Source organism: Acanthaster planci, linkage group LG20, assembly GCF_054643075.1.
Source record: "Acanthaster planci isolate LZ-2023a linkage group LG20, COTS_SCS, whole genome shotgun sequence".
Lineage (NCBI taxonomy): Eukaryota > Metazoa > Echinodermata > Asteroidea > Valvatida > Acanthasteridae > Acanthaster > Acanthaster planci.
Window position 1 is genome coordinate 11,361,142 of NC_141796.1, and position 12,016 is coordinate 11,373,157.

The following is a 12,016-nucleotide window of genomic DNA, read 5'->3' on the forward strand; positions in this document are numbered from 1 at the left end:
CTAAAAATAGTCCACGTTGAACTTTCCTATTGCATGCATGCAGCAGACATTTTTTAAGGACGCCCTCTAAATTAGTGGGCGCTGGTGTTGTACGTCACGGTTGAGTCAGGCGAATGTGTCATCGGCCATTAGCAAGTAAAGCCTGCTGCTACAACCGGAATCGAATAAAAGAAGCTGGACAGAATGGCTTCAGCTAACAAAAGGACTTCTGATTCACTCGTGGGGTACAACAAACATCAGAGAACAAAGACCAGGTCAGTCAAACTTTCATTGTTAATTCTGACAAGAAAGCATTTGTCTTCAACGGTGTATTATGTGTGGAAAATCAGTTTGTAATATCGTGTTGTGTGTAGTTACACTGACGTTTCGCAACCTTGTTACCTGTTTAAACACTGTGTTGTAGTTCTCGTACTCGGTACTCGTACTCGAGTACCACTCGAGTACCGTTTTCAGAGTACTCGTACTTGTACTCGGACGTCCAACTACTCGTACTCAAACTACAGTTCTTTTACTCGGGCTACAAAATACTCGGAACTCGACATCCAAAACTTGTACTCGAGCATCAAAGTAGACTTAGAAAATAGACTTCGCCGCGCCGTGAACGTTAACGTTAACAATTGTGTCGACTGCTGCAACGCACGCGTAGTGACCGTGACATTGCTAGCCAGAAGTTGTTCTTGTAGCCATGTCATCTGCATGTGTTTCTTTTACTCAGTGGCAGGTCTTAGAGTCTCTAAATTAAGATAAAACTACTTTTGAATTAGAAGTACTTGTACTCGTACTCGGAAGTGCAAGTACTTGTACTCGGAAACCAGTACTTGTACTCGTCTGGCAAAGTAGTCGACCTATCTTTGTACTCGGCAGTCAAAGCACTCGGCAGTACTTGGTACGCGGAAAAGTACTCGACTACAACACTGTTTAGACATTATCAGTTTTTTCATAGCGAGAGCTAGATCAGGCGGCGCGTGCTGGGGGTCGTGTTTAACACCATTAATAAGCATTCCTTGAATTAAATCATTCGTTCTTTTATGATAATTTCACTCAAATGCTGAAAGCTTTTCCTCAGTTTGTAGTCTAGGATTTTTTGGTGAGCTCTTGCTTTCTTTTGCAATTTAGGGGAAAACACTTGTCGTTTGATGACATATATTGGCTTTCTTGGAATAAAAATCTAAAGCGTACTAATACCAGTGACTGGTTATTGAGATCATTTAAAGGATTTTGGGTCCAGGTATTTGTGACCCTTTCACAATTGACTTGTTATTTCGTAAGCTTCAAGTAATGCAAATTTCCTGATGTTTTAAGTCAACTCCAATGACATTTCCATGTCAAATTAGAATTAGCGTTGGACACAAGCTTATCATGCGTAGGTTGTTTGATTCCCAACTAGTCTGTCCATGACCGTGCACATCCTTGTTTAAAATATACAGTTTCATGTTTCCGCTTGTATCACATGATGTATTGCAATTTCCTTCCAAAGCACAGGCATTACACCGTATAAGAGAAATCCCTAATTGTAGACCGCAATGCCGTAAAGAATATTGAAACTGGAAGGAAGTATATCCCGAAACTAACGTTGTTGTGCATACTCGAAATGATATAAACCTAAAAGTTCTTTCATGATTGTATTAATCATAGGCCCAGGTTTACTGTGCCTTTTCAAGCGAACGAGATTCTGGAATACTTGAATGTTTTTGTTTTCTTTCTTCAGCAAAGAGCTGGTTGGTTTCTGCTGCTTTTGCGGTGTTCTGGTGTGCAATGTGTTCCTAGTCAATGGTACGTGTAGGCCTATGTGGCTACATATAGATATGAACATAAACTAGTGAGTCGTATGTGCTGTGATTCAAATGACACTCACTGTATGTAGTCCATGTCGGGTACTACATGTATGATGTGTGTATATGACGGGAATGGCGCTGGGGGTTGCGCGCGCATCGCAAGCCAGATATGCACTGCCAGGCTATATACAGACTTGTTGCTGGTCTGTTCGCATGTACAGTACCAACACATACTAGCTGTTGAACTTGATCACGATGTTTTTCCATGCATGAAGAAACCGTCTGTGCATATTGGCGGGTTTTTGCCAGGATCGCTGCAGGTATGTGAACTTTAAACCCACACAAGAGACACTATTGGAAATGCATGCAATGCAACACAGACGGGTGAACTTCAGACCTTTATTCAGTTTACGTGCGCTGGCATTGTCGTCACAATATTGATGCACAATATTGACACATCTGTGTGGTATTAATAATAGCATGATGCATGCTAGACCTGAATCTGCAGGAGGGAAATGATTTCCTTCGATGTCTTGACAATTAGTTTTGGAGGGTTTCACGCAGACTTAATTATGTGGAGGTATAAGCAGAATAATTTACGGGATCGGTCACTCCAGATGAAAAAGAGCCAAGATCAATGTCACTGCCATTTTTTAAGTACGGAAATTACTTTGACATAAATTTTAGGTGGTGGTAATTAAACGTGCACTGAATTTTAAACACAAAATTATTTATTGTTCTTGATGGATTAGAAACTATTAATCTGCATTGATATGTCAGCAAAAACCACCAAGCAAAGCTCAGCTGTCAATATTTCGTTTTATGTTTTGTTACATCAGACGGTGACCTTTTTCACGTTCTTCGTTGGTTTTCAGGTGCCAATACTGTCATAGACGGCATCCTTGTCTCGGAGTCCAGGTTCTATCTTCAGCAGGGAAAGTCCCAGCGCATATCGTGCATGAGTCTGGCCAACGGTACAGATGCTGAGGCGATCGCATGGTACAAGGTGCCTCAGATTCCGGACGGGGCGCTCGAGTCGACCCTGCTGGTTCTCGTCACAAAGGACGGTGACAACTTCAGTGCAGCGGCTCGCTACCAGTTGGCGCCAGACTTGAGCCTCGTCATCAAATCAGTGGTCGGCGAAGACGGGGGGACGTACCAGTGTAAAAAAGGGGCATCAGTTGAGGCAAATGATAGAGAAAACAACGTAGAAGTCGTCGTGATAGGTATTGAATAAATAGACGACCGATAAATGACTTTTGTGGTTGTATATGTAACTACTCTGGTTTTTGTAAGTCTTCATGCTTTTCTCGTGACGTGGACATTTGTCTTTGTACATTTTGTTTATTGTCGTGTTATGATGCCGAGCGTGTTCGTTGTTCTGCTGTTTTCTCCGAGAAAGAGTCACTCTGCCTTACGCACATGTCTAAGTACGTCGTTATCTTATGCGTTCACATTTTGATGAATGATTCTCAATGTTTGTGCCGAGCAATTGTAGTCGGTGGATTAATGTTTTTGGTCATATTGTGTTTCTGTTCATAGATGATCTGTTCCCAACTGAACGTGGTACAATTAAAGATGGGAACAATGTCACAATACTGAGGGACGAACGGGAACCCAAAATCTTCTGCCCAATCAAAAGAGCCTCTTCTCTTAGCAAGCCAACCTTATACTGGTCTAAAGAAATCACTGGACCAGATGGACAGACAGTGATAACGGCACAAGTGTTTTCTGACGGGGAAGTTTCTTATGCCGAGGGATATAAGGTTGATTCTAATAATGATTTGATTCTCCAATCGATACCTTCTGAAAAGTCTCTTGGTTTCTGGTGTCACGTGTCTTCAACACCCGACAGTTTCTATCTTCAGAGTTCGAGGGTTTCTATACAAATCACAGGCATGACAGGTGGGTTTTTTTTTATTGAAGTTACATTTTGACATCAACTACTTGTTACCTTGTACAAATTTGAATGTACACATGTTGCTGTCCACAAATCCATTGATGCCACGATTTCAAGTTGCAACACATTCCTTTTTCTATCGCAGTTACAATATTTCTAAATTCGTTCTGGTTCTTGCGAAGAAATGCGAGTATTCACTTTTTTTGAACTTTCAGATTCGGGTAATCTAGGGACAATCATCGGCATCTGTGTGGCAGTCATCTTGATATCGCTTGTAATCTTCATCGTTTTTCTTGTCTGGTGGAAGTGTTTCACAAAACAGAGACGCTACAAGCGTTGGCTGGAAAACCCAAAAGGTCCAAAAGTTGACTCTGGTAAGTCTTTTTTTACACATGTACCTGGAAATGTAGTTTTCGATTTATAATTTTCAAACTTGAAAACATAAGTGAACGGTTTAATCTTAGCAAACTTGTCTTTTCTGTCGGCGTGAGGTATCAAGATTAAAGTATTTTCTGTTGATATTTTGAAAGATGATCCCTATATCTCTCACAAAGTTTGGAATTCTAATCTTTCTCCCTTGACTTTGATACAGGTTCTCAAGATCAGTGGATTCTTGATTTCTTTTTGGGCCAAAAAGGAAAAAAGCCGGGATATGACTTCTTCTCGTTGAAGAGCGTCGCCGTTTTCAACAATTCGTACGTGGCTGTTCTGGATAGCAGTGGTTTACACACATTCTCACCGGATTTTACTCCGGCGGACCATAAGACCAATCTTCGTCATGAATCCGGAAAATACATCACTATGGTAACCCATCATGACGGTTGTCGTCTGCTTCTTGGCACTACACATGGAGACATTACCATCGTAAGTTTCAAACCTTTGCGTGAGGACCTTTTTTGTTCACTTTCCACGGACGAGAAAACAGAAAAGTTGAAGTCTGCTCAAGAAAAGGCCGGATCAACCAAGAAGACAGCCGCCTCTAGCAATTGTGAGGAGGTCCCTCTAATCAGCAAAAGTCATGAACTCACCGACCTGGCGGTTGACAAAAGTGGCAACCTATACGCAGGGGACGGCATTGATAACTCCATCGTTATGTTTGATTCACAAGGACAAAAGATGAGGTCTATCCAGCTCAAGTTTTCCCCTGCAATACTTGCTGGGGGTTCAGCAGGTGAGATCTTTGTATACAAAAGCGATAATCAGAGCTCAGTAAAACTGATCAAGGTTACTGAAAAGCAAATAGACGAGAAGGATTTCATTGTGCAAAATATTTTAAATCCAGTTCGTCTCTTTGTAACCGATTCGTTTGTATTCATTGTCAGTGACACTAAATGTAACAGACAATTTGAAATTATCCAGTATGATCTCAATGGCAATTTTCTTCGTCAGTTTGTCAAGCCATGGCCCGGTATTCGCGGGATGTGTATGTTCGAGTCTGGTCAGAGGCTTGCGTTATATGATAGCTCCATCGTCAGGATTTATCAGAAGGGTCCCCAAAACCAAAACGTTGTGATGGAAGACGTGCTGTAGTCCATGTTACAAGCTCCCGTCTCTTTATGAGCCCCGAGCTGGACCAAGAGAGGGCAAAAATTCCTAACAGCGGAGGCACCGTTAGGGGCAAAAGCACTTCGCCGCTTCGCGTTGCTACCACCAAAATCAACCCTCCATACTATAGAAACGCATCACGTGACCGTGTAATAACATTTGATGATTGCCCGCTGAAAAGGGAACGAACCAGGCCATTCCCTTACTGGCAACTAATTCATTCCGGCAAAGTTTGAACTTTTATACCACCCGTCGCTGCAGCACATAAGGATATCATTGGTGGAGATCGGTGGTTATGCATACAAGACAGTTTAATCGGGTCTGATTGGTCAGGAGTCTGTGTACACGCGACGTGCCGCGTTCATTGAAGGGTATTCTATTGGACAACTTTCAAAAGGAGTATCCCATAAAATGGACGGGGTGGTTGGGGAAAATGAAAGTAAAAATCTAGAACCAAATTGCAGGAAATTCATCATATATGAACTGCTTTTGACCTTTCGAATACAAAGGTATTGATGAATGGGAGTAAATATGTGCTAAGAACGAACGCTGATATTGCCCTCGCCTCTAACTTGGGCATTAGTCGCGTCCGTTCTCTTGAGACGGTCTTCAATGTGCGTTTAAGACCGGCCAAGAATAAATCGCTGCATGAAGTTGATGTATGCCTGGCGTAAATTCAAAAAGCTGTCATGTCTAATGTACGTGTAGATTGAAAACCTTCCAATAGTAAATTAACAAAAGTGCGTCAAAGAACAGTGTATTAAGTTGATATAATTACCGTACTGATATAATTAATTAAAGGAACCAGGAAATGGAAATATTTTTATAAATTTCACCTTAAAAAACCCTTGAAATTGTATCTTTGGGTTTCAATTAACCTGATTTTAATTTTTATTTTGCAATTTTAACCCAGATTTTGATGCTTTTGTGTTTTTATGCTAATGCATATTTGCATATTCATGAGCAGAACTATGACGTCATCCAAGGCAATAAATCTCAATGTTGCACTGATTTGTGCACTGAAAATTTCTAGATTTTTTATCCACTGCTATGGCAGATTTTATTTCTTTGGCAATTTATTGCTGTGTAAATATATGGCAATAATCCAGCAAAAAATCCTTTTTATAGAAATGTTTCCAGATATTAAATTTGGGTTTACAATTTGAACATGAAATCATGCAACCTGAACTTTGTCTTCCTGGATTTACATCAAAGCAAAGGCGCCCTCACTTGTCCATAAATGCTTGGTCAATTTATAATGATTCAAAAAGTGCACCGTTCAGTTCACGTAACTCAAAAAAGATGTCAAACAGTCTTCATACATGGAAGAAGAGTACAGAGATACACAAAAAATGATTCTAGAAAAATCCATTACCTGGTTCCTTTAACAAAGGCTTGTACATTTATTAGCTTTGATAATATTTGCTCACTAATTTCATGTTTCGAAAGGGTGATCGCAAAATTTAGTCTTACTATCGTGTATACAGTTTGACATTTCAAAAAGTGGTCTGTGTCGAATGTAAAAAAAGTGCAAAACACAAATGTCGACATTTAACAACTCAAGAGCGAACCAGGGACCATACTAAAGCCCCCCCCTCCAAAATAAACAAAAGCAGGAAAGACAGTGTTTCGTCTATGTCAAGTTCATTCTACCAAAGCGCATTAAAAGCTACAAAATGTAGTTTCCTTTTCAGAATGGCCATAAAAACTTACATGAATAAATTTCACATTTGTCCCCCCCCCGCAAATTCTGGTTCTTATCCACCCTTTTAAGTAAAAATTGCAATGTGCAAGTTTGGGACTTGTTTCAGTTTTTTCCCTCAAGACTTTCTGTTTACATTTCAATATTTGTTTTAAGTTTATTTTAGCATCACAATTATGACGAAACAACGGGCAGAGGAGAGATGGATCTGCAGTAAATAACTGAAATTGAACTTACAGTCATATAAAATTAAATTAACTTCGTTAGCGTCGTAGATACATCTACCATACATGTATATGGAAAAATCGCATGATCTTATTTAGAAGGAGCAAATCATTATATAAGAGGAATTATAAAGTTTGATATATTATGGAAATGGGCTAGTTGTTTAGGAGTAATAAAAAAGCTCATATATTTATAATGGTTTTCTTTTGTAACGTAATTTAGCGACATTGTAATTGGATGGAAGGTTTTTTTACAAACGCAATTTAATAGATATGTATATACACAACTTCCTTTTGCAAACGGGCAGTGTGACAGCGCTTATTATTTCATCAACGATGTATATCATATCATGCATCTCAACCATATCCTCAGAGAACTGGCTTCTATCGTTACCTCTCTCCCCTCTGAAAGAATTTTAGGATGGAATGATAGGACATAAAAGGAAAAAAAAATCAGGCATATTTGTCAAGTTTTGTGAACGGAAGTTTAAGCAATAATTTCATGGACTACGAAGACATTTTCAGGCTGATAACATACAGTAGTTCGCATTTAAAAAGGGCTAAACTTTAGAGATCTTGCGCATACTGTATTCCTGATTACTACACCTCTTAAATATTCATGAGCGAATTGGAGCGCGTCATTGGCCAATTCCACCTTGCGTCAGGGAAATAGAAATGGTACGCGACCAGGTGACGTTATAGCGGTGAGTATCCACCTCGCTTCCGTGCGGTAGTTTTTTCTGGTAGCATAAAAAATCCCTCTGGAACCTGCCGCGTAAATATGTGGTCTGTGTCATGTAATCTTTACGGAACCAGTCTGGGATTGTATCCTAATAACTGTTACAGTAAAGACCCAAAACGTATGTCAGCACCAGACTATTGAAGCCCTGTTTCTATGCACATCTGCACTCTACTATCATTACATGGAAATTTAGCAGCTGGGAAACAAATAATGGCGTCTGTGAGTACAAGTAACGTGAGATTTCTGTTTGAATATTTATGAGGTGTAGTAAAACAAATACAGCATTGTTTATTTCGGGAAAAAAGTTGGAATTCTGAAAAGCGCCATAGAAGGGCCGTTATGAATCTCCAAATTCATTTGCCTTCCGAGTCGTTCCCCAAATTACCAAACTCCTGCAGCTTAAGTTGACCCCACAAAATTTGGTTTGGATGCCAGGTGTGGTCACAACTCCCCGTAGCTTTGACTGTATCTGGTTGGCAAGGTGGTACGCGTTATATATATTGCTTTAATGACTTACCACAATGCCTTAATTTTATCGGCTGATCTCCATTGGGAATATTGAGCGCTGAAGCACTGACACCTCTCGATAGGGGATTTACTGAGATAGTATGTAAATCCACAAATCCGCAACCTCGCGGACTATCCTTTGTGCCACGACAGTGGTACTATTTGTTGGGCATTGTGACACAAAAAGCCACTTCTTTAATCGACTTGTACTGGTTTGCGCTCGTTGCTGTGAAGTTGGTTACTATTCGTCTGTCCGGAAAGCCATCTTTTCTGATTACTAAACATTATGCGATCTCTGCCGGTCTTCGTTGTTTTCGGCCTTTTGGCTTGTCAGGTCCTGGCCTGGCCTGAACACCGGACCTTCCAGGAGTTTCCCGAGGTATGTTTGTTCCAGATGTGTTTTACTCACTTCCTATAATGGAGCGACACGGTTGTAAGCAGTGTTTTGAACCTGACTAAAATTAGTTATACATGTACCGGCCGTCTGGAGCTCCACTTAAAACATTTCAGAATGGTGGTTTTGAGGCAGTCTTTGAAGACATCCTGTAGGCCCTTGGGGCGATATATATAGTCAAGAAGTTCAGTTCTTCTACAACGTACGTGACCGACCGTCTACTCGCCAGGTCGCTCATTTCACCACTGACTGTGAACACAAATCTGACTTAATAGTAGGTCTAAGGGACGTTGGCCATTTGGGGGTTTTGACACAATTTTTAGTTGCCTTTGATTTTCTCTCAAGTAGGCCTATTCCGGTATTTTGGATGTTTTTAGAGGTTACAATTATAAATTATCTTTTCTAATTCTTTTTTTACCCAAGCTTGCATTTTTATCTGCCCAAAGCCAAGTCTGAACACAAGAATAGACGGTTGATGATCTACGGTAAAATTTGGTATCGTGCAACATTGACATGTTTATGAATTCGGTGTAGGACGCAATACCAACTGTGAAGGAGGGGCAGTGTAATACGTAGCCCTAGGCCACTGATGAACAAACTTGAAGCACCTTTGGATTTGTGTGGTGTCTATACGTCACGGCCTACAATTTACTGATCGTTAGTTACCTGTAACTTCTCTTGGGTTGCATGCAGCTCAAGCGTCGTTTCCAGAGCCAACTGATTGAAGAACTGATCTCTCGTCTTCTGGAAGACAAACGGCAAATGCAACCAGGTAAACAGGTTTTTCCTGAAAAAGTTACCGCCCACCCTGACCCCGAATGAGAGTAAACATACGTATAAGTACCTCCATTCAGTAACTGTACTCTCAATTTTATTTGACGCTGTGTAGTCTTTTCAATATTGGTCAGGTGTTGGTCATTTTAATGGTAATGAACCTTGTCATGCATTATCACAACCACCAACTTTTAAGGCATAGGCCTACATATGTATGCGTGTACATATTATAACATGCCATAGTGAGACAAATCATTTTTTCTGAGTGTATGCTAACATGAACAAAGAGAGAAAACAAAGAAATGCGGTCTCTTATGCTACCCCCCGATATTTAACCGAAACTGTACATAGAGGCACAGCACGACCGACTGAAATGTGTATTTGTGAATAGCGCACCATAGACACGGACGTATTTGTTTGTTTGTTTGTTGGGGTTGTTGGGGTGTTGGGGTGTTTGTTTGTTTGTTTGTTTGTTGGGGTGTTGGTTGGTTTGTTTGTGTGTTGTTTGTTTATTTGTTTGTTGGGTTGTTTGTTTGTTTGTTTGTTTGTTGGGTTGTTTGTTTGTTTTTTGTTTGCCGCCACCATGCGTCTCAAAGTCTCCCATTAGCACTGTAAACGTTTACTTTATATTTTACCGAGCTGATAATACTTGCCTATTTGTTTTTGCCAGCCTGCGCTGCCGCCGATGATTTCTTCTGCTGGGATACTGGTTGCAATGCTGATCTCGGTGACTTTGGATGTAAGCAATAAATTTAACCGTTTTTGCTTGGTTGGTTTTGTTTCTTGTGCCAATAGTTACGAGTTTGGTATGATGACAATGGCAAATTGTCACCAGACATACCTTTCGACAAGAAAATTAGGGGAATATTCGTTTTGTTAAACGACCATAGATATGGTATCTATGGTATCGGTCACATGACAGGGTTACCTTATATGACTTGGTTTTCAGCTGCATTCATCGTGTACAAACCAGACGGGGGATGCTTACAAGTTATCCATTGGACTTACATACTGCTGTAATAGAGAAGGATTCTGGGATGAGCACGTGGACTATGTGAAGACAGGTAATTTCCTAAAATTTGGATTCTGTTCCTTGTCTGGGATAAACTCCCCGAATGATCCCTTTGGTCTCCTGTTGGTCTCAGTGACGTATATACGGGGACGTGTCCCCCCGCGGATGCACGTGCCCCCCCCCCCATCTGAAATCTCCGTTGAGTAATATACAGTTACACCTTTTTTTCTTGTGGGGCCCCCCTTGAAAAACTTGTGTGCACCCCTGGGTGCCCCCTCCCCCGGACATTTAGCCCAAGTTAGGCCACTGATTGGTCTTTATCAGTTCACAATAATGAACTTGTTCATGTCAATGGGATAGGACAAATGCGTTTCACAGTACTATAAAAAACCATTCCACGCGTCCTTTCTCCACGATTTTAAATCTGTGTGTTTATGTATACTTACAACCTCCGACCGACAGTCGATGTCACTAAAGTCTCCAAAGTATCCCCAAACAAAAAATGCACAAAACTTGTTTTCTTCTTTTTTTATGTTGATATTCGAGATGTGGTTAAGGTTTAGCACGGTCTTGTTGGGCTGACATCTTTTTATCAATTGTAGCTCAAACATTTGCCGGAGAAACACATACGCTTAATGGGAGGTAACAGTTTGGAGCAACAGAGAAATATGGAAAAAAGGGTTCGTGTCTTTTAATGATTGTGATTGATAATGATTTACTAATTAATAGTCAACATCTAAGGCCGAGAACGGTTCCTCTCTATTAAGTTAACATTGCCATAATTATTTCAACTTATTAGGGGTGAATTTTTAGAATAAATGTTACAGAAAAAAAGTATGATATACAGTGTGTTGCCTTTAACATAACAACAGCAGTACCAACCAAAAATGTATTAGTAAAATATGTGGTTGAAATATCTCTAATGCAGCAACGATACAGGGTGAAACATTCACAAGCCCGTCGTGTTTTATTAGGTCTTTCTGTAATTTTTTTCACACTGTGGTAAGGACAGGAAAAATGTCAACATGTTTCTCTTGTGCTTGTTTCAATCTTAAGATTCACAAATCGAGCCCCTTCAGTTCCCCATTGCGTGAAGACAGCGATGAAGCCATCAAGCTATTGCGTATTGTTTAGTTTGCATTGGAATCCAGGTCAGTCACCTATACGCTTCATCTGATGCCATCCTCTTATACGGACAAAGAGACATAAAACCTCTAAGCCTAGGAGCTACTAAATAAAAATCCGATTTTGTCAAGTCATCGACTACCAAGTGACGAAGCCAGGCTCTTCCCGGGCAGTTATCGTACCCCCTTGTCTACGGCACTGAGTTGGTGTAACAGACGACTCTCTCAAGAAACTTGTTCAATGAGTAGGGGCAGATCCAGCGGGTTGAGGACCAACCTCCTTCTGCTTATGACAATTTTTTAAGAAGGGACCTGGG

General features: G+C 40.6%; 1 protein-coding gene across 2 annotated transcripts; it reads left to right on the forward strand.

The window, feature by feature from the left end:
- Positions 1-94: 94 nt before the first annotated feature.
- On the forward strand, positions 95-7,343 carry LOC110987695 (uncharacterized). Of its 2 annotated transcripts, XM_022250668.2 has the most exons (7): positions 95-254; positions 1,709-1,773; positions 2,651-3,001; positions 3,318-3,680; positions 3,891-4,049; positions 4,268-4,846; positions 5,065-7,343. In XM_022250668.2, exons 1-7 carry the CDS (start codon positions 184-186, stop codon positions 5,133-5,135), a joined length of 1,659 nt encoding a protein of 552 aa, XP_022106360.2. In that variant the 5' UTR covers positions 95-183; the 3' UTR covers positions 5,136-7,343. The 2 variants fall into 2 exon arrangements, with proteins under 2 accessions (XP_022106360.2, XP_022106359.2); XM_022250667.2 differs by having other exon boundaries at positions 4,268-7,343.
- Positions 7,344-12,016: the final 4,673 nt, after the last annotated feature.

What these genes read in the sequence shown, in the direction of transcription:
- LOC110987695 (XM_022250667.2), top strand. Translation starts at nt 184, where the DNA reads ATGGCTTCAGCTAACAAAAGGACTTCTGATTCACTCGTGGGGTACAAC. An exon ending in CAATGTGTTCCTAGTCAATG is followed by an intron (nt 1,774 to 2,650) that starts GTACGTGTAGGC and finishes GTTGGTTTTCAG; the next exon opens with GTGCCAATACTGTCATAGAC. An exon ending in CGTAGAAGTCGTCGTGATAG is followed by an intron (nt 3,002 to 3,317) that starts GTATTGAATAAA and finishes TTCTGTTCATAG; the next exon opens with ATGATCTGTTCCCAACTGAA.